We start from the raw sequence: 22991 nt of genomic DNA, 5'->3' as shown, positions 1-22991 counted from the left end.
AACATGGGAGGCAGAGGTTGCAGTGAGCTGGGATCGTGCCACTGCACTCCAGCCTGGCCAGGTGACAGAGTGTGACTCTGTCTCAAAAAAAAAAAAAATAAAAATAAAAATAAAATTTTACCTACATGTCTTTCACACTCTGGTGTGAAAGAGAACAGGTTGTGTTCACTGTATACCTTTCTTTGCAAAATGAAGACAATTACTGAACCCATAATAACATAAGCTGGACACATACTCTGGGGTTGAGCCTTGGTCTAGTAAAAAACAGCTCTTATGGTGAAATGTTGTTGAACTAGTCCAAGAACCCAAAGTTCAAATATTGTTGACTCTCAGTAAGTTGGAATAAAGTAATAACCTTCTGATGTTCAGAGATAATCATCTTTGACCCCAACAACATGAGCATTTTGAAAATCTTATTTTCTCCTCCAATGGAAACTGTAGACAATGCGAGTGCACTCTCCCCAGGCCTAGAACGAGGTTCTTAGGTAAAGGGGTGCCAGCTAGTGACAATGGTGCTGGAGCCAGACAGGCCACAGAGAAAGGAGACTGGGGTTGGAACCCATTGCTGTTCACACTGGAGCACAGAGAGCCCAGGCTGAGCCAGCAGGAGTGGGTCTCAGCCAGGGGTGATTCAACACCTGTGAGCGCTACTACACCCAGGGCTGTGAAGGAAAGATACAGAAGGACTACAGGCCTGAGAAAGCATCTCAGACTTTCACTTGCACATTTTACAGATTTCTTTGCAAGGGTAATCAGCAGCTGCTTCCAATATCCAAAAACCATCCAGAAACAACACCAAGCTACAATTCGGTAGGGATTAGCAAGAATATTACTTTAAAACTCAATTAGCATGTGTGTGTGTGTATGTATGTATGTGTGTGTGTAAAATACATAATAGAAACCTTTGCTGGGTACTTCCTGTGTTGCTGAAAGGTCATTTATAACAAGATACACTGAGCAGTGTCCTTCCTTGCTACTCCCGATTGGTCACTACTGGTCTGGGGGCGACGGAAGGTCGAGTATGTACCAAATGCTTTTCACTCTTCATTCTGAGCAACATTTAGAGATACAAGTATCCGACCCAGTAGACCAGGTTAAAGAGCAGGAAGGACGTGGGGAAAAAGACCCGGGAGTACGAGTCCAGCTCCAAGATGTCTATGTGAATACGCCCTTTTCTCCAGGATCCTGATTTACATTCTTCATAGCAGCAGAAGAAGCTCTGACAGTCTTTGCCATCCAGACACTCATAGACACAGGTATCTTCAAATTCCTGCCAGTAAACGGAATTGTTTAAAGTGATCATCGCAGGTGGTGGTGGCCTCATGTCCAGGAGGGAATAGTTCTGCAGGCAAGAAGAATGACACAACAACCATCGTAAAATGCAATAAAAACACCCTGAGGTGTATGAAGCAGTAGGTCCATATTACATCTGTCTCCTATAGATAAAGAGGATGCATGGGCATGCCCATCCCCCACTATACCCCCACGCTGGAGAGAGTTGAGAGAGTCGGTCTTTTTTGTTTTGTTTTTTTGTTTTTTGTTTTAAGGAGCAGAGAGTTTAACAGGCAAGAAGGAAGGAAGAAGAAAAAGAAGGAAGAAAGGAAGAAGCTTTCCTGTACAGAGACAGAGGGAGGGGGGCTCCAAAGCTGAGAGAGGAGACCCCCGGTCTTTTCAATCCTTGCAATTCTAACACGCAAGGAAAATTGCATGCAGTTTCAAATCTTGTATTTCCCGGATTATTAATGAAGAAGGTTAAGCATATTTTCAAATGTGTATTAGTCATTTGAAGTCCCTATTCTGCCTATTTTTCTGTGGATTTGTAGTAAGTATGGACATATATTTATCCCTTAAATGTGAAACAGTATGTATATTGAAGTGGGGAGAGACAAATATGTTACTTTTTTCTAATTAGTGAATAGTAAAAGGTATGACTTGCAGGAATGATGAGAGGATCTTCATGTCCCATGTGATTCTGGTGAATGTGAGCTTTCAGTGTGAGGTGGCTGGACACTGCTTACCATCTCAAGAAGCATAACCAAAAATGTGCCCACCTACGATGCTTGCTTTTCTACCTCCCAAGCCCTCCTCCTGCAATGGAAAAGTCCAAGTGGGGCAGATGAAGGAGAGAGAACAACATACTATTCACTCCTAAATGAGAAGAATCATTCCTAACCCTGAGACATGGCTGCAACTAGACTTGTCAATTCTTCAGACAGAGGCTGAGCTCTTCTAAAAACCTATGAAGTGTGCACTACATTGAATTCCATTAAGGGGATACATTTCTAAATTGGACTGAATAATGGAAGAGAACTAAAAAGCATGTCTGCCTGTCTGCTTTGGTTTCATCTGTGCTGGTTGATCTGAGATGGGCATGCCAATGGCAGCCATGGAGGCTGACACCAAGGAGGAGGTGGAGAGGGAACCCTTCTCAGTGGGCTTCCTGGTGAGGGCCTTTGCCTGGGTGTGGCACATTGCTGGGACAGAGGCCATTCAGAATTCATTAGAAAGCATCGTGACAACCTCTTATACTTTCATCCAAAAATACGATTCCAAGAAGACATGGCACTGCTTTCCCTCCTACTTTTGGGCCTCAATTTGATTGGACATGCTCATAGTCATGGGGTCATAAATCGGGGAGGGGTGGAAGTGTCAATCAGGCACTCAGACAGTACTTGCAGCCTTTGGTGGGTTCTTGTAAATGCGAAGCATCTGTGTGTGAGGACAGACCTAAATTAGCAGGATGGCCTGGACCACATGTTCACAGGGCGTTGCTTGCTCCTCACAGGTGTGGCCACCTCCCTCTGCTACCAGTGGGGCCTCATGGTGCGGCTGCCCACCCTCCTCCTCCTTCACAATCCTGATGAGTAGGCAGAAATAAAAGTCCCGCTGTCTCTATGGGCCTAATGTGGACACGTCTCTTCTAGGTTAATGTTTTTTGTCCCGAGTGGGTGTAAACATCACCAAGGGTTTGCTAAAACATAGCAGTTCCCTGCCTCTACCCCACTGCATTGAAGGGATCTGCCTCTTTTTGACAACCTCCAGTTGAAAGATCTGCCTTTATTAACAAACAATTGCAATAAAGGTTTCTTACACGTGTGCTTTCACAGTGATCAGCCATTCATCCACTCATTGCTTCATGCCTCTGTGTAGTCCCTTGTTATGTGGATGGAACTGGGGGCTATCGGAGACATAGAGGAGAAGTCTGGCTGTTTGCAAGGCAGGGCAGCCACACAGGAAGATTCTGACTTAGACTGGGAGGCAGAAGGCTCTGCTGATGTGGGGATGGCTCACCAGAGATCTAAAGGGCAACCCTTGGAGGCCACAGGCAGGACAGCAGGGTGGTTTCTGGAGCAAGAGAAACCTCCATTTCACTTCATTTAGGGAACCAAAAAACACCTGGAGATCGTATTTACAATAGTGATCATAGTTCACTGCTTTGAAATGAAACAAATTCCATTTTATAAGTTTGAAGCAAAATGTAAGATGTTAAGAGCCATAAACAGCTTATGAACTTCTTTACTTGCCTCCTTTTCATTTGTCATGAAAATTTCAAACTGTGCCCAAGATAGAGATTTTAATTAATGATTCCCCAAAGTCCTCTTTGGCCCAGCTGGGTCCCTGACTCCCTCCTCTTTTGTCTGTGTGTATAGCGCAGCACCATGAGTGTCCCGGAGCACCGTGCTTCCTGGGCACATGTGAAGTTCCTCAGCCTTGCATTTGACACATTAGGAAAGGGGCACAGAGCAATTGGAACAGCTTGCCCCAGGCCACACCTGTGACTCTCACGGAGCCTGGCCCCTGGCCCTCATCACTCAGAGGCTGCTCATTTCTGTTGCTTCGTGTTGGTAACGGTGGCTCCTTCACTAGCATAAGGCTGCAGACCGATGTTTCAGAGTAGAGTTGGGAAGTTGACAGTTTGCACTCAACGGAGGACAGACTTCCTTTTGCTTTGGCTTAGCTTTATTCCTGCTACAGGTCTCTCTGGTTGTGTCTTCTCACCAGGCCTGGCACCCTTTCTGTCTGTGAACTATTTCTCTTTGTACTTCCTTTAAGGTCATTAAACTTTCCCACTTTCTCTTTTTATTTTATTTTTTAATTTTCTGCTCATTTTGTGATAATATCTTTTTCTCTCTGTGTTAAAGGATTTTTTTCTTCTTTTGGCAGCATCATTTCTGTACTAAAGAGGTCAACGTTTCTTTCCTTCTTTCAACACCCAGGTCCTGGCTATGTGTAATGATGTGCACCCTTCCCCTCTTTTCTGTGTTTTGGTCCCACACCATTTGGAAGCATTTGTTGGCAAAATCTGTATGTTCTCTGTAGCTCCCCGCAGCTGTAACAGTGATTTGCCCACTAACGTTCTGGAAGAACTATCATGATCCACACTTGCAGAGTGCAGACAACTATGTAGTCTCCTGACAATGGGCTGGAAGTGCGCTGCATATGAGGTCCTGATTAACAAGTAGCAAACCACCTGGCACTGCATATGAGGTCCTGATTAGCAAGTAGCAAACCACCTGCGGCTTATAGGTGGGCTTGAAACAGTCGATTTAATTAGTAAATTGTAATTAGTATACATATGTATAAAGGAATAAAAATCATTATTGGAAATAAAAGTTGTTATATGATAAAAGTTGTAGTTCACATCATTAATTTAAAAATATTTTCTTGAGTTTTCAATAAAGCTACACTCTAACCTCTAGCCAAAATAAATTCAGACTTGTTAATAGTTAAATGTAACAAATTTGTTTTTAAATTGTCAAACCTTGGTCAATATTTACAGGGCTTAATTTATCCACACTAATTTCCTCATTTGTAGAAAGGTTTGTTGTGAGAATAAAGTGAGTTGATACATGAAAGCACAGAGAACATATTGTCAAGCATAGTGCTCAAAAGAAAGTGAGTGGGGTCATGTCATTTTGAGGGTAGGAAGGACCTTCCAAAGCAGAACACAAGAAGCAGAAACTACAAAAGAAAACACTGACAGATTTGACCACATGAAACAAAATAATCTGCATAGAGAAAGGCACAAAATAGGATAGTGGCAATGTTGCCAATTCAAGTTGGAATAAAAACTACATGAAAAACATTAATGTCATGAATATATCCTATATGTGACTATATAAATTATATATTTTATAAAATACAATTTATATAATATGTAACATATACACCACTGTCAGATTGCTACTTTAAAATACTAATGAAAGTTTAAAAATATTCAAAAGCAATTCACAAAAATGGAAATGCAAATCAAAAATAAGAGAGTGACAATATTGTCAATAGTCAAAGAAATGCCAATGAGAAAAGTCTGCAGAGCTCGTTTTCCTGCTTGACTATCAAACAATGCAGGGAAAGTTGGGGATGAGGTGTCTGGAATTGCTGATGGAGCTGGTGGAGTGCCATTTGGCAAAGACCATGCGACCCCTCTGCCCAAACATTCTGCTCCTAGGAATTTATAACCAAGTAAACAGTCACAGGTATATGCAAACTGGTAGTGATAAGGATGTAAATGCAAGTGAAAAATGTGGATAAGCCCAGTCAGTGTCCTGCCAAGATTGCTTGTGCATCAATCATGAGCGTATGATATGATCATTAAAATGATCCAATAAAATAATATTTGTGGCACAAAACTTAAGTACATATAAGTACATATTTTTGAGTTATAAAAGAGGCTATAAAACAATATAAAGATCATAATTCAGTTTTGCTAAAATGCATGAACCTATATTATTTGAATGGCTAAGAGTCAGAACTATGTATGCCATACACTAATCCCCATGTAGAAGGATTATGATTACTTTTCTCCTCTAATTTCCAAATTGTCAAAGTTGGATTTTTAACCTAACACTAAACACATTTTTGAAGTCAGCATGTGCATCACTCATTGGTCTTCAATACACGCATGCATCAACAGCAATCTATCTTTCAAATGCAATCTTAGTTTAGTGAAAGTTCTCAAATATTGGCACCTGCAATGCTATACATACGGAGGGGGCTTGTAGGCTTATTCGCTCAGGAATCCATCTTGAGGAATCTGGATGTAGTAACTAAAAGAAAAGAAGAAAAAATAACTAGGAAACTGTCCTGAACATTTGCATCCAAGATCACTCTTAAGAGCAATCTTTAGGGTATGACTAAACCAAACCACCTCACTGGTAGGTGACACCAGAGATGTCTTAGAGTCACATTCACATCTTCAGCATCCCTGTCTGGTTTTGAAAAGTCTTGTTGAATTGGGTATTTAAATCATGCTTTATACAATCCTTAGGAATACAACAGCATTTAAGCACACACTCATATCAAACAGCGCCCCCATTACCTCCCGGAGAACCTTTGCTACTGCAGCTCACCGATGTTGTCTTCTTCGTGGTGGTCGGTTTTCTACAGCTGGAATAGTAGTTGAGGGTAGCATACTCCATCAGCGCCGCGAAGACAAACAGGAAGCACACGGTCACAAAGAGGTCCATGGCGGTCACGTAGGACACGCGTGGCAAGGAATTCCTGGCAATGGTGCTCAGGGTGGTCATGGTCAGCACCGTGGTGATACCTGAACAGGGGACAGATAGCATGTTGTAAAAGGGTGCAACACGCAACAGGAATCCCAGACGGTCACCCACATCCCTCCACCCCAGCACGGCTGCCTTACAGGAATCCCTGATGCTGCATACCTCATGTAATGTTACTTTGAATTTTAATATCCATACAATTGTATAAGCAATGTTTCAATGAAATTTCTAATTATAGTCTTCACAATAACATTAAAGTGCCTGAATCAAATAAACACCTTTCAACTCATTCAGTAATTCTCTCTCATTGTTGGACATTTTGCCTTTTAAGCAATTTTTAACATAGACGCTCTTTTTGCAGTCCTATATATTCCCTGCTGTTCCACATCTCACACTTCTGGCCAGCTAAATCCTTTTATTTCTGACTTCTCCTCACCTCCCCAGTTTGAAAACCCTCACTATTCTTGAAGACCCGGCTCCAGCACCACTCTTGCCCTCCAGGGAGAGCTGACAACATGCACATCTGCAGTATCCCTGTACCTTCTACGTATCTCAGCTTTTTTTGTTTTCATTATCACTGGGAATTGCATATGTCTTTACATACCTGTCTCCTAGATAGATTGTGTGGTCTTTAAGACAAAAACAGTCCCTGACTTGTCTTTGTTTGCCTGTCCCCCAGCACGGACGCTAGCACATTTGAGGCATTTAAATGAATGCTTTACATCGAATGAATCAATTAATTGGTAATACTCAATGTTGGTTTGACTTCGACTATTTCATATGCATGGGTCAACACTGGATGTTTAATCAAATATTGCGGAAAACATTCAGAAAAGAGACACAGACACACATGAGATGGATAGCTTAGAAGGGAAAAATGAAAAAAGACATAGAGACTATTGAACATAAGAATAAAATGAAGAAGAGCGATTATCATGTGAAATAGGCTAAGACTGACTCTCCCGGGTCTCCCCAAGAAATCAGGACCTGTCAGAACTACTAGACAGGGAAGGTTAGTGACCCCAGATTCATGGGCCCCAGAATCACAGGAATCTGAATTTTAACAGTCACCACCTCTGTAGCTCAATGGGGCTAGAGTAAAATATCTGCATCGCAGTACTAGTCAGAGAATAGGTACACAGGACAGATGAGGACACATTACTTTCCACCTTTGCTGCAGCAACACAGCCTCTGTTTAGTTCCTCCCTGCACCTGCTCAGGGCAGTTCTGCCAGGGCCCGGTGGAGAATGGGTCTCAAAGCACGGGGTGGACAGCTTGTAGAGGTGTAAAGAATATCACCTGAAAATCCAAGCCCTCCACCTTGCTCTGGGCCTTCTCAGCATTTGGCCATGAGGAGTCACTTACCATCTTTGAATCAGTTGCCTTAACTTGTGCAGTGAAAATAGAATGCCAGGCACTCTTTAATATAGGTGGTAAAATTTCATGTAAAAATGCTGTGTAAACTGGAAAAGTCTATACTTATGTCAGATGTAGTTTTATGGAAAAAGCTCTTTTGAAAAAATTATTTTATTTTATTTATATTTTTTAAATTCTATGGAACATGTGCAGAATGTGCATGTTTATTACATAGATAAACGTGTGCCATGGTGATTTGCTGCACCTATCAACCCATCACCTAGGTATTAAGCCCAGCATGCATTAGCTCTTTTCCCTAATGTTCTCCCCCAGGGAATACTATGCAGCCATAAAAAAGAATGAGATCATGTCCTTTGCAGGGACATGGATGAAGCTGGAAGCCATTATCCTCTTTTAATAAACATCCAATTCAACTTTTAAAAATGTGACCACATCATTTCTAAGAAGAACTTCAAAATCTTAGTTTTTATTTCAATAGAAATACAAACTGTGTCTGCAATTTCCATAGACCTTGTCCATCAGTTGTCATGAGTGGTCTGTATTCCAGATGTAGACAGTGGCCGTGTGCTTTATCCTCCCCACTTCCACCCCCACCCTGAAACTATACAGTGGTGAAGAAAAGTAAGCCTTAGGCATTTCTATTTAGTTCAGGGATCTAAGCTACCTAGTAAGGAAGAGTGCTCTGCAAAAACACCTGTTGGCGTGACTTCCTCTTCGGGGAAAGCACAAAGGAGTTCAGGAAGGTTATCTCAGCTGAATCTAGTACACATAGGATGCTTTGGGGATGATTCTGGTCTCACAGAATCCTAGAACAACTTTCTTCTTGGCTTTGGAGGGATGAGTGAATATAAATCCTGGCATCTTACTACAGTCAGAAGTAAACCTCCTAATGTAAACACAAACTAAAATAACACGTTTTGATGTTGGCTTTTTTTTTTTTTTCATTCAGCACAATGCCCTTGACACATTTAAACTGCTGCTTCATCAACAGTTTGTTCTTTCCTACTGCTGAGTAGTATTTCACGGTTTGGGTGTTCCATAGTTTCGTTAGCCTTTCACTTGTTGAGGGATATTTCGGTTCTTTCCAGTTCTTGGTGATTACATGAACATTCATGTCAGTGTAACAGTATCACCCTATTTCAAGTGACTTTCTTGGAGACACATTGTAGCTGGATCATGCTTTATTTTTTTAATCCTCTCTGCTAATTTCTGTTTTTTTTTACTGGTATGTTCCAGAAATTTACATTGAATGTAGTTATTAATATTTAAGATGTAACTCTCCCATTTTATATTGTGTTTCCTGTTTGTTTGTTCCTTTATAACATCTTGTTTTCTTTTTCTCGCCTTCCCATGGGTTATCTCAACATATTTTAGAATTTGATTTTGCTTTATCCTACAGTGTTTTTGAAGCACGTCACTCTTTATAGCCTTTTTAGTGGTTCTTCCAGTATTATAAATACATAATTTATCATATTTAACATTTTACCAGTTTGAATTAAATGTAGAAACTTTATTTCCCCTTACTCTTCCTTGATTTTAATATAATTGTCTTAAATATTTCCTTTAATTAGTTTAGTAATTACATCAAGTAGCATTATGATTTTTTGCTTCAACCATTGTAATTTAGAAAACTCAAAAGACAAAGGAAAGTCCATTTTACTTGCCCATATTTTCACTTTTTGTATTTTTTTCTTCATTTCTTTTGTTAAAAATTTCTTATCATTTTCTATTTCAAGAAATTCTGTTAGCCATCAATTTAGGGGACATCTGCTAGTGACAAATTCTCTTTGTTCTTCTTTGTCTGAGAATAGATTTCTCCTTTATCCTTAAATGATACTCTCATTGGATATAGAATTCTGGGTTGACTATTATTTCCATTCAGCATTAAAAAATGCTGTGCCACGTCCTCCTTGCCTCCTTGGTTTGGATGAGAAATCCATTGTCATTCAATTTGTTTTTTCTATATAGGCAAGGTGACGTTTCTTTGCTACTCTCAAGAATTTTTCTTCCATTTTTAAGAGTTTGATTATGATGTGTCTTTACCTAACATTCTTTGGATTTAACCTATTTGGGATTAATTCAGCTTCTTGGATCTCTAGATTTATGCCTTTTGGCAAATTCGAGAATTTTTTTTATTAAATTCCATTTTTGTTTTAGATTTAGGGGGTACATGTGCAGGTCTGTTACAAGGGTATTTTGCATAATGCTGAAATTTGGGCTTCTATAGATCCTGTCACCCAGATAGTGAACATAGGATCCAATAGAAAGTTTTTCATTTTTATTTATTTATTTATTTTATTATTATTATTATTATTATTATATTATACTTTAAGTTTTAGGGTACATGTGCACAATGTGCAGGTTTGTTACATATGTATCCATGTGCCATGTTGGTGTGCTGCACTCATTAAATCGTCATTTAGCATTAGGTATATCTCCTAATGCTGTCCCTCTTCCCTCCCCCGACCCCACAACAGTCCCCGGAGTGTGATGTTCCCCTTCCTGTGTCCATGTGTTCTCATTGTTCAATTCCCACCTATGAGTGAGAACATGCGGTGTTTGGTTTTTTGTCCTTGCGATAGTTTACTGAGAATGATGGTTTCCAGTTTCATCCATGTCCCTACAAAGGACATGAACTCATCAATTTTTATGGCTGCATAGTATTCCATGGTGTATACGTGCCACATTTTCTTAATCCAGTCTATCATTGTTGGACATTTGGGTTGGTTCCAACTCTTTGCTATTGTGAATAGTGCCGCAAAAAACATACGTGTGCATGTGTCTTTATAGCAGCATGATTTATAGTCCTTTGGGTATATACCCAGTAATGGGATGGCTGGGTCAAATGGTATTTCTAGTTCTAGATCCCTGAGGAATCGCCACACTGACTTCCACAATGGTTGAACTAGTTTACAGTCCCACCAACAGTGTAAAAGTGTTCCTATTTCTCCACATCCTCTCCAGCACCTGTTGTTTCCTGACTTTTTAATGATCGCCATTCTAACTGATGTGAGATGGTATCTCATTGTGGTTTCGATTTGCATTTCTCTGATGGCCAGTGATGATGAGCATTTTTGCACGTGTTTTTTTGGCTGCATAAATGTCTTCTTTTGAGAAGTGTCTGTTCATGTCCTTTGCCCACTTTTTGATGGAGTTGTTTGTTTTTTTCTTGTAAATTTGTTTGAGTTCATTGTAGATTCTGGATATTAGCCCTTTGTCAGATGAGTAGGTTGTGAAAATTTTCTCCCATTCTGTAGGTTGCCTGTTCACTCTGATGGTAGTTTCTTTTGCTGTGCAGAAGCTCTTTAGTTTAATTAGATCCCATTTGTCAATTTTGGCTTTTGTTGTCATTGCTTTTGGTGTTTTAGACATGAAGTCCTTGCCCATGCCTATGTCCTGAATGGTATTGCCTAGGTTTTCCTCTAGGGTTTTTATGGTTTTAGGTCTAACATGTAAGTCTTTATACCATCTTGAATTAATTTCTGTATAAGGTGTAAGGAAGGGATCCAGTTTCAGCTTTCTACATATGGCTAGCCAGTTTTCCCAGCACCATTTATTAAATAGGGAATCCTTTTCCCATTTCTTGTTTTTGTCAGGTTTGTCAAAGATCAGATAGTTGTAGATATGCGGCATCATTTCTGAGGGCTCTGTTCTGATCCATTGATCTATGTCTCTGTTGTCGTACCAGTACCATGCTGTTTTGGTTACTGTAGCTTTGTAGTATAGTTCAAAGTCAGGTAGCGTGATGCCTCTAGCTTTGTTCTTTTGGCTTAGGATTGACTTGGCGATGTGGGATCTTTTTTGTTTCCATATGAACTTTAAAGTAGTTTTTTCCAATTCTGTGAAGAAAGTCATTGGTAGCTTGATGGGGATGGCACTGTATCTGTAAATTACCTTGGGCAGTATGGCCATTTTCATGATATTGATTCTTCCAACCCATGAGCATGGAATGTTCTTCCATTTGTTTGTATCCTCTTTTATTTCATTGAGCAGTGGTTTGTAGCTCTCATTGAAGAGGTCCTTCACATCCGTTGTAAGTTGGATTCCTAGGTATTTTATTCTCTTTGAAGCAATTGTAAATGGGAGTTCACTCATGATTTGGCTCTCTGTTTGTCCGTGATTGGTGTACAAGAATGCTTGTGATTTTTGTACATTGATTTTGTATCCTAAGACTTTGCTGAAGTTGCTTATCAGCTTCATGAGATTTTGGGCTGAGACAATGGGGTTTTCTAGATATACAATCATGTCATCTGCAAACAGGGACAATTTGACTTCCTCTTTTCCTGATTGAATACCCTTTATTTCCTTCTCCTGCCTGATTGCCCTGGCCAGAACTTCCATCACTATGTTGAATAGGAGTGGTGAGAGAGGGCATCCCTGTCTTGTGCCAGTTTTCAAAGGGAATGTTTCCAGTTTTTGCCCATTCAGTATGATATTGGCTGCAGGTTTGTCACAGATAGCTCTTATGATTTTGAGATACGTCCCACCAATACCTAATTTATTGAGAGTTTTTAGCATGAAGGGTTGAATTTTGTTAAAGGCCTTTTCTGCATCTATTGAGATAATCATGTCGTTTTCGTCTTTGGTTCTGTTTATATGCCGGATTACATTTATTGATTTGCTTATGTTGAACCAGCCTTGCATCCCAGGGATGAAGCCCACTTGATCATGGTGGATAAGCTTTTTGATGTGCTGCTGGATTCGGTTTGCCAGAATTTTATTGAGGATTTTTGCATCAATGTTCATCAAGGATATTGGTCTGAAATTCTCTTTTTTCGTTGTGTCTCTGCCCGGCTTTGGTATCAGAATGATGCTGGCCTCATAAAATGTGTTAGGGAGGATTCCCTCTTTTTCTATCGATTGGAATAGTTTCAGAAGGAATGGTACCAGTTCCTCCTTGTACCTCTGGTAGAATTCGGCTGTGAATCCATCAGGTCCTGGACTCTTTTTGGTTGGTAAGCTATTGATTATTGCCACAATTTCAGAGCCTGTTATTGGTCTATTCGGAGATTCAACTCCTTCCTGGTTTAGTCTTGGGAGGGTGTATTTGTCAAGGAATTTATCCATTTCTTCTAGATTTTCTAGTTTATTTGCGTAGAGCTGTTTGTAGTATTCTCTGATGGTAGATTGTATTTCTGTGGGATCAGTGGTGATATCCCCTTTATCATTTTTCATTGCATCTATCTCATTCTTCTCTCTTTTCTTCTTTATTAGTCTTGCTAGCGGTCTATCAATTTTGTTGATCTTTTGAAAAAACCAGCTCCTGGATTCATTAATTTTTTGAAGGGTTTTTTGTGTCTCTATTTCCTTCAGTTCTGCTCTGATCTTAGTTATTTCTTGCCTTCTGCTAGCTTTTGAATGTGTTTGCTCTTGCTTCTCTAGTTCTTTTGTGATGTTAGGGTGTCAATTTTGGATCTTTCCTGCTTTCTCTTGTGGGCATTTAGTGCTATAAATTTCCCTGCTGTGAATGTGTCTCAGAGATTCTGGTATGTTGTGTCTTTGTTCTCGTTGGTTTCAAAGAACATCTTTATTTCTGCCTTCATTTCGTTATGTACCCAGTAGTCATTCAGGAGCAGGTTGTTCAGTTTCCATGTAGTTGAGCAGTTTCGAGTGAGCTTCTTGATCCTGAGTTCTAGTTTGATTGTACTGTGGTCTGAGAGACAGTTTGTTATAATTTCTGTTCTTTTACATTATCTGAGGAGAGCTTTACTTCCAACTATGTGGTCAATTTTGGACTAGGTGTGTTGTGGTGCTGAAAAAAGTGTATGTTCTGTTGATTTGGGGTGTAGAGTTCTGTAGATGTCTATTAGGTCTGCTTGGTGCAGAGCTGAGTTCAATTCCTGGATATCCTTGTTAACTTTCTGTCTCGTTGATCTGTCTAATGTTGACAGTAGGGTGTTAAAATCTCCTATTATTATTGTGTGGGAGTTTAAGTCTCTTTGTAGGTCACTCAGGACTTGCTTTATGAATCTGGGTGCTCCTGTATTGGGTGCATATATATTTAGGAAAGTTAGCTCTTCTTGTTCAATTGATCCCTTTACCATTATGTAATGGCCTTCTTTGTCTCTTTTGATCTTTGTTGGTTTAAAGTCTATTTTATCAGAGACTAGGATTGCAACCCCTGCCTTTTTTTGTTTTCCATTTGCTTGGTAGATCTTCCTCCATCCCTTTATTTTGAGTCTAATTGTGTCTCTGCACGTGAGATGGGTTTCCTGAATACAGCACACTGATGGGTCTTGACTCCTTATCCGATTTGCCAGTCTGTGTCTTTTAATTGGAGCATTTAGCCCATTTACATTTAAAGTTAATATTGTTATGTGTGAATTTGATCCTGTCATTATGATGTTAGTTGGTTATTTTACTCGTTAGTTGATGCAGTTTCTTCCTAGTCTCAATGGTCTTTACAATTTGGCATGGTTTTGCAATTTCTGGTACCGGTTGTTCCTTTCCATGTTTAGTGCTTCCTTCAGGAGCTCTTTTAGGGCAGGCCTGGTGGTGACAAAATCTCTCAGCATTTGCTTGTCTGTAAAGTATTTTATTTCTCCTTCACTTATGAAGCCTAGTTTGGCTGGATATGAAATTGTGGGTTGAAAATTCTTTTCTTTGAGAATGTTGAATATCGGCCCCCACTCTCTTCTGGCTTGTAGAGTTTCTGCCGAGAGATCAGCTGTTAGTCTGATGGGCTTCCCTTTGTGGGTAACCTGACCTTTCTCTCTGGCCGCCCTTAACATTTTTTCCTTCATTTCAAGTTTGGTGAATCTGACAATTATGTGTCTTGGAGTTCCTCTTCTCGAGGAGTATCTTTGTGGCGTTCTCTGTATTTCCTGAATCTGAATGTTGGCCTGCTTTGCTAGATTGGGGAAGTTCTCCTGGATAATATCTTGCAGAGTGTTTTCCAACTTGGTTCCATTCTCCCCGTCACTTTCAGGTATACCAATCAGACGTAGGTTTGGTCTTTTCACATAGTCCCATATTTCTTGGAGGCTTTGTTCATTTCTTTTTATTCTTTTTTCTCTAAACTTCTCTTCTCGCTTCATTTCATTCATTTCATCTTCCATTGCTGATACCCTTTCTTCTAGTTGATTGCATTTGCTACCGAGACTTCTGCAATCTTCATGTGGTTCTCGAAACTTGGCTTTCAGCTCCATCAGCTCCTTTAAGCCCTTCTCTGCATTGGTTATCTTAGTTATACATTCATCTATTTTTTTTCAAAGTTTTTAACTTCCTTTCCATTGGTTTGAATTTCCTCCCATAGCTCGGAGTAGTTTGATCGTCCGAAGCCTTCTTCTCTCAACTCGTCAAAGTCATTCTCCATCCAGCTTTGCTCTGTTGCTGGTGAGGAACTGAGTTCCTTTGGAGGAGGAGAGCTGCTCTGCTTTTTAGAATTTCCAGTTTTTCTGCTCTGTTTTTTCCCCATCTTTGTGGTTTTATCTACTTTTGGTCTTTGACGATGGTGATGTACAGATGAGTTTTTGGTGTGGGTGTCCTTTCTGTTTGTTAGTTTTCCTTCTACCAGACAGGACCCTCAGCTGTAGGTGTGTTGGAGTTTGCTAGAGTTCCACTCCAGCCACCCTGCGGTGGCTGCAGAACAGTGGATTTTTGTGAACCGCAAATTCAGCTGTCTGATTGTTTCTCTGGAAGTTTTGTCTAAGAGGAGTACCTGGCCGAGTGAGGTGTCAGTCTGTCCCTACTGGTGGGTGCCTCCCAGTTAGGCTGCTTTGGGGTCAGGGACCCACTTTAGGAGGCAGTCTGCCCATTCTCAGATCTCCAGCTGTGTGCTGGGAGAACCACTACTCTCTTCAAAGCTGTCAGACAGGGACATTTAAGACTGCAGAGGTTCCTGCTGTCTTTTTGTCTCCACCTCTATAGGTGGAGCCTATAGAGGCAAGCAGGCCTCCTTGAGCTGTGGTGGGCCCCACCCAGTTCGAGCTTCCTAGCTGCTTTGTTTACCTAAGCAAGACTGGGCAATGGCGGGCGCCCCTCCCCCAGCCTCACTGCTCCCTTGCAGTTTGATCTCAGACTGCTGTGCTAGCAATCAGCGAGACCTCATGGGCGTAGGACCCTCCGATCCAGGTGCGGGACACAATCTCCCGGTGTGCCATTTTCCAAGCCCATTGGAAAAGCGCAGTATTAGGGTGGGAGTGACCCGATTTTCCAGGTGCCGTCTGTTACCCCTTTCTTTGACTAGGAAAGGGAACTCCCTGACCCCTTGCACTTCCCAAGTGAGGCAATGCCTCACCCTGCTTTGGCTCGTGCACGGTGCGCTGCACCGACTGTCCTGCACCCACTGTTTGGCACTCCCTAGTGAGATGAACCCGGTACCTCAGATGGAAATACAGAAATCACCCGTCTTCTGTGTCGCTCACGCTGGGAGCTGTAGACCAGAGCTGTTCCTATTCGGCCATCTTGGCTCCACCTAAATTTGAGAATTTTTTATCCATTGTTTTCTTTGAATACTTTTTTTTAGCTCCATTTTGTTTCTCTTTTTCTGGAACTTCAATGACACAGATGTTGGATCATTTCCCTCTCCAACATTTGTGTCAACATTTGCATATATCCCTAAACTCAGTTGATTATTGTTTTTTTCAATATATTTCCTCTCTGTTCTCAGATTGGCTAATTTTTGTTGTTCTATCTCATGGTTCACTGATTCTTTCCTCTGTCTTATCTTCTTTTGTTAAGCACATCCAGTGAGTTTTTCATTTTGGCATTGTATTTTTCAGTTCTAAAAATTTCATTGAGTTCTTTATATCCTGTATTTCTTTGTGGAGCTTTTCTATTTTTTCATTTAGTTGAAGCAAGTGTGCATTTGCTCATTGAAGCACATTTACGACTGATATTTTAAAATCCTAGTCAGATAATTCTAACAACTGTGTCATCTTGATATTGGCATTTTCTTTTTGATATGATGAGTGATATTTTATTGTATCCTGCACATTTCTGGTACAATTTTATCAGACTATTATATAGAAAATCTTTAAAGTAGACATACTTACAACATATTTAGAACAAAAAATTAATATAAAGATTAATAAGTTAAATTAAAATTTCTGCACATCAAATGCATAAAAAGAGGAGAAAGATGCTATTCATTGGAAAAATGTATTTATGTTATATAAATACAAAACCACAAATCTTCACGTTTCATTTTATCTAATAACATGAAATATCTATTCAAGTGTGTTTTCATGTCAGAAATGTTTTAAAGTTTTCCTCACCTAAGATTCACTTTCTGGTCTGAGAAATCTTTATCTAATCTAATATTATAATCCTAACATTTTTCTAGAAATTTAACATTTCTAGTTTTACCATTTGAGTATAATCCATTTTAAGTAATATTTTGTGTATGGCAGGAGGTGGATATTGAAATTCACTTGCATGATGTAATTATTAGGTGCAGAGTTCTATAATATCCAGTAGCTCAAAGACATTGATATTGTTGTTCAGATCTTCCATTCCTTTACTGGCTTTTTGTTTGTTGACTGGTTTAATCACTTAAATAAGTGGACAAATGTGCTTGTTTGTGTACACTGCTGATAGAAGTATATTTAAATATCAAACTGTGATTGATTTTAAAAATTTATCCTCTTCTCAGTTTTTGTTGTTTTTAATATGAAGCTCTAATAGTAGGCACAGGCACATTTATGAATGTCTTGTCGTTCGGTTGAATTTATCCTTTTATTATTATTACATGCTCCTATTTATTTCTACATTGAATTCTTAGCTATGGTTTTTATTATATTTTCATACATTTTAACAGATTACAATAAGATTTCTTAACATATCTACTTAGAATTTTTTTAGAATTACTTCACTCATTTTTATACCACATAGGAACATAGTTCCATATGTCCCCCAACCTCATTGCTATTTATGGCTTATATTTTATTTTTTCTTATGTCATAAGTCGCATCTTGCAATATTATTATTTTGACTTTAATTGAAAGAATAAAAATAGAAAACTAGCTTTTTTTAACTTTACCACATACTTACCATTTCTGATGTTTTTCATTACTTCTTGTAAATCCATTTTTCTATTTATTATTTCTATTAACCTAATTAGCTTGCTTTAGAATTTTCACTATGGTTTTAGATTTTCTGTGACAAATTAGCACAGATTTTGTTTATCTAAAAAAATCTTCATTCTGATGAAATTTTTGAAGTATATTTTCTCTGGATATAGAATTTCAATACTTTAAAGATGGCAATTAATTATCTTCTGGTCTCCATTATTGCACATGAAGAATCAGTCAGTCATATTTTTGCTCATCCACATGACAGGACATTTTTATTTATCTACTTTCAAGTATTCTCTTTATTTTTGATTGTCATCATTTGAACTATGATGGTTTTCTTTGTATTTATCTTGCTTGTATCTCATTAAGCTATTTGAATTTGTAGGCTGATGTTTTTCACCAAACATTGGAATTTCTTAACCACACGTTTTCAAAAATATTTGTCCTCATTCTTTTTCTCTTCTTATTCTGATTTTAACTATCACCTCAGTTATAGTCAGTTATAGTTATGTTATGCATATTCATATTGTATCACAGATCACTGGGACTTCTTTCTTTTTAATCTTTTTATTCCTTTGTTCTTCAGATTAGATAAATTTCATCTGGTGGTCTTCAATTTTATATAAACTTTTATTTCTGCCATCTTCAATCTGCTCTTAAGTCTAGTTAGTGAATTTTTCAATCAAGATGTTATACATTTCATTCTAGAATTTCTTTTTATATACTTTCTGTGATGAGATAACCCATCTATTCATTAATTAGAATCATATTGTCCTTTAAGTCTTCATTGTTATAATAGCTATAGTTAAAGTCCATGCCTACTGAGTCAGCAATAGACTTCTCTTTGCTTTTTATTTAATCCTTCTTTCTTTGTAATCATGGGCAACATTTTTCTACATCTTAGAATGTCTAATATGTTCTTATTATAACTCCTTATAATGTAAAGAGTCTGCACTATATTATCTTTTTAAGAAGCCCTTTGAATTCTTTTGACAAACAGTTAATTTACTGATGGTTCTCCTTGATCTTGTTATTGCTTGGTTCAAGCTTCATTAAAGGACATGTAGAGTACCCCCTTTATTTCTAGGCACAGACTTTTTGGTGTCTAAACTAAACATCTTATTGTTAATAAAGTTCCTCAATTCTTCTGGCTATAAATTTATTATCTGACTGCACCATGAAATTCTAGCTTCTGTGTCTTGAGCCCAGAACAACTATTCTCTGTAGGATTTTCATAGTCTCAAGTTGTACAAACATAGTTATATATTAATATCACTTTGAAGCTTATCTTTAGATGTCTCGTGTACAGTGACATCTAATATATGTAACTATGAAGCCATAACCCCAAGGGTTAGTCACTAAATCTGTGTTGATTTGCCTACAATTCTACCATGTAAAACTAGTATAGATAGGGGATATTACAGGCTAATTAATCTCTTGGCATCTGGTCTACCCAGGCCCAGTGCTTTGTTCTTGAACAAACAAATTTTAAAAACACAGAGAAATAACAATGCAAATATGAGAGATGTTGCAGAAATTTGAAATTGAGGCCGCTTCCTCTTTTCTATAGGAATTTTTTTAGGGGAAAACCATCTCTATATTCAGTCTTATATATTACCTGCCTTCGAAAAATCAAAACATCGAAAGTTAAGCAAAATTCCTGTCAGAAAGAAAAACTGACATAATACATGTTGCACAGTTCTAAAACTACTGAAAGTTAGTGTTTTATTAAGAAGATTTTGGGAACCAGAGGAAAATTCATGAAAAGACTGAGTTTTAGTGTGTGCTCACAGCTGAAAAGAATGATCATTTTCTCGTTTGCTGGTAAAGTTGCTATAAACAAGCAGAGCTTCAATTATTGATCAACTATTTTTACCAATACTATATCTTCAGTCCTCAGAGGTGTGTGGCAAATTCTGTTTCCTGACATTAACATAGGGGGACTTTTAAGTTGACAGGTTCTGGGATGTGCCTGTGTTTTTGTGATCATATCAGCCTGTGATACAGGATACTATCACAATGGATTTACTGTGAATCTCCTACCCCATCTTGATTTAAGTGACGCACATAGAATCCCATTATGAGAAAGAACAGTCTTGCTTGGCTTCTTAAGAGAAAATTCTAAGCACGGTCCAAGTCACCCTCAAATGAGATCATTCACATTTAAATAGTCTTTTACATTGAAGATATTTTTTATGAATGCTTCTATATTAAAATTACGCAAATTTATGGAAGAGATTTTTTGAAACTCACCTAATGCTGTCCTTGCTGGTGTAGCATCTTTTTTGATCCAAAATGACACCCAAGATAAAACCACAGTCAGTATACAAGGAATGTATGTCTGAATAGTGAAGTATCCCATTCTTCTACTCAATTCAAAATATATAGTCATGACAACATAATCACCTGTAATAAAATATTGTCAAAATTAAGACAACTTTGATGGGTCAAAAATAATTCAGGAAAATAATTTATAATTTATTTTGTTAAGTGAATGACTTGGATAAAAATGCACAACTACAACAATATCAAATCAGGAAATGGATCAAAATGCTGGTTTTTTTAAACTTAATTTTCCTAGTATCCATGGCTGTACCAGGCATTTAATCAGTCAGTGTAAAGGGCACAAAATGAACATATTCACGGATAGAGTGAAAACAAGTGCAGATCTCTTCCACGACAGGCCATGAGTTGATGAGCTATTATTGCTTGAGTCCTCTCATAGGTTGTACAACTAAATTCAAGAGTAACAGGTAAACTTAACCCTCAAACAGACCCAGGGTCATTTTAAGGGATGCTTTTCCAATAATAACAAAGCTGTCATATCTTACATAAACTTGTGCAACCATTTTATATTTTTATTTATTTATATCATTAAGTTTTGCTTATCAACTTTGCACTTTGTTTCAATTAATGTATGTATATTTATCTGATCCTTTTGTAACTCCAGGACTTAAGCTGTGCCAACCCAGAAACAAACAGGAGTAATCATTTCCTGACATTCCACTCTCTTCTACCAAAGCACAGCCACACCATAAATAAGTTGGGAGCATCGTAGGTGTGACTAGAGATTCCATAAGATCCCCTAGGCGCTTCAAAGAGGGTGCATGATTAATACATTGTACATTTTCTCCCCAAAGCATCTCCATTCATTTCTTGTCTAAGGCCACCTCTTGCTGAGATTATCTCCTCATCCTCATCCTCCCCATTTGAATCCCCCACCCCTTTAGCCTGCTAGATTCAGCCATCCAGTACCTGAAATCCACCATGTCCAGAACTGAACTATCACCTTCCCTGTGCCAATACCTGCTCTTCTTTCAGGTCCGTCTCTCACTTGTTCAAAGAGGAAACCAAAAAGCCACCTCTGACTCCTCCTTTTCTCTTCTCAATTGTTCTATACGATCCATTGCTCTCAAATCCTTTCCCCATCTAGTCCAAGCTACCACATTCTGCCATAGATCCAAGCTTGTCTCCTAATGACCAGTCCTTTTGGCTCTAAATCATTCTACCTACTGCCATCAAAAGGAACTTTGTAAAACACAAGTATCATTTTAGCCTTCTCCTTATTAGCTGCCCTTGCACAACTGTGACACTTTTATGTGGTCCACATCATTCTGCATTAAACACTCCTTGCCCTGTGCTCTCTACACTCTTGGCATCTGGTCTACCCAGGGCCTCAGACTTGCCAAAACCCTTTCACACACTCCTCTGAATTCCTTCCCATCTGCATAGCATGCTCTTCTATCTGCATACCATGCTCTTCTTTTTATTTCCCCAGCATCTAGATAGTTCCTGTTCACTCACTTAGCTTAAAAATCACTTAGTTCCCCAGGAAATCTTCCCTGACACCTTCCCATAAATTGTGATGGATTTGTTTCTATAATTACTGATATAATATCTATCTTAAAACCAATAAACTGGTTGGTTTAGAGAATATGTCTCTCTTGTTTACCAATGTTGGCTAACAATAAGAAACTAATTAATATGTGCTGAATGAAAAGACTATCACTGAAGTCCCATTTTTTTTTTTTTTTTTTTGAGTCAGAGTTTCACTCTTGTCACCCAGGCTAGAGTGCAATGGCACAATCTTGGCTCACTGCAACCTCCGCCTCCCAGGTTCAAGCAATTCTCTTGCCTCAGTCTTTCAAGTAGCTGAGATTACAGGCATGTGCCACCACGTCTGGCTAATTCTTTTTTTTTTTTTGTATTTTTAGTAGAGATGGGGTTTCACCATGTTGATCAGGCTGGTCTCGAACACCTGACCTCAGGTGATCCACCTGCCTTGGCCTCCTAAAGTGCTGGGATTACAGGCGTGAGCCACCACGCCCAGCCTGAAGTCCCATTTTTACTTAAAAGATTGACAGGGAGATGGTATTGGGCTCAGATGAAAACTATGCTCCCAATAAATTAGAATTTTTTGCAGGATGAAATACTCTGTTGTAGCAATATTTAGAGTTGTTGATAGAAACATCAACTTTGATACCATTTACCAAGAAACATTTAAAAATTTAAACAAATTAGTATTTCAGTACAAAGGAATTAGGATGATTAGCCTGAAGCAATAAAAGAGCACAAGTATATATTTTAAAGTAATGTGAATGCCAAAATTACATCATTTCCTAAGGAAATGTGATTTGAATTATGTGTGATTCTTAATGTCTATTAATTTTTTGCATAAAATTGCAATCAAAACCCTAGAGGAATAAACAAGCTAACATACAGAAAAACATAGCACAATAAATCACCCTAGGAGTTATGCACAGTCCAAATGGAACATCTAAATAGTAATTTCACTTATCAGCATTGCAGGTTACTGACAAGATAAACAGAAAGACAACTCCGGACAAGATACACAATTTATTACAGCAAATCCACCTGCTTTCTCCCTGCCTGGGGTGAGAGGGGCTCCCCATGCCTGTGCTCAGTATACTCCCTTGCCTAATTCAGAAGTCTACCTGGGCATCCATGGTTATTAGCTTCCATGGTCATCCTACTGAGGCTCTGCCTTTCCCAGACATGGGTGCTTTGCAGGAGGGAGGCAGTAGCACCAGTGAAAGTCCCAGTGTTTGGTGCATGACTGCAGGTATACACA

At 38.8% G+C, this 22991-nt stretch overlaps 1 protein-coding gene across 7 annotated transcripts in view; it reads right to left on the bottom strand.

Annotated features, from left to right (window-relative positions):
- Window positions 1-1031: 1031 nt before the first annotated feature.
- Window positions 1032-22991, bottom strand: part of GABRG3 (gamma-aminobutyric acid type A receptor subunit gamma3) — a 561917-nt gene continuing 539957 nt past the window's right edge. For 6 of the 7 annotated variants that reach the window (XM_032176338.2, XM_058427378.1, XM_058427377.1 and 3 more), the window contains 4 exons: window positions 20153-20305; window positions 6351-6547; window positions 5970-6047; window positions 1032-1342 (listed from right to left, as the gene is read on the bottom strand). In XM_032176338.2, coding sequence (XP_032032229.1) covers window positions 1061-1342; window positions 5970-6047; window positions 6351-6547; window positions 20153-20305 — 710 coding nt within the window. In that variant the 3' untranslated portion in view covers window positions 1032-1060. The remainder of the gene's footprint in view (window positions 1343-5969; window positions 6048-6350; window positions 6548-20152; window positions 20306-22991) is intronic. The other variant, XM_032176339.2, reaches the window with a different exon arrangement.

This window comes from Hylobates moloch, unplaced genomic scaffold, assembly GCF_009828535.3.
Source record: "Hylobates moloch isolate HMO894 unplaced genomic scaffold, HMol_V3 SCAFFOLD_14, whole genome shotgun sequence".
Lineage (NCBI taxonomy): Eukaryota > Metazoa > Chordata > Mammalia > Primates > Hylobatidae > Hylobates > Hylobates moloch.
This window is presented reverse-complemented; position numbering and strand designations above follow the sequence as displayed.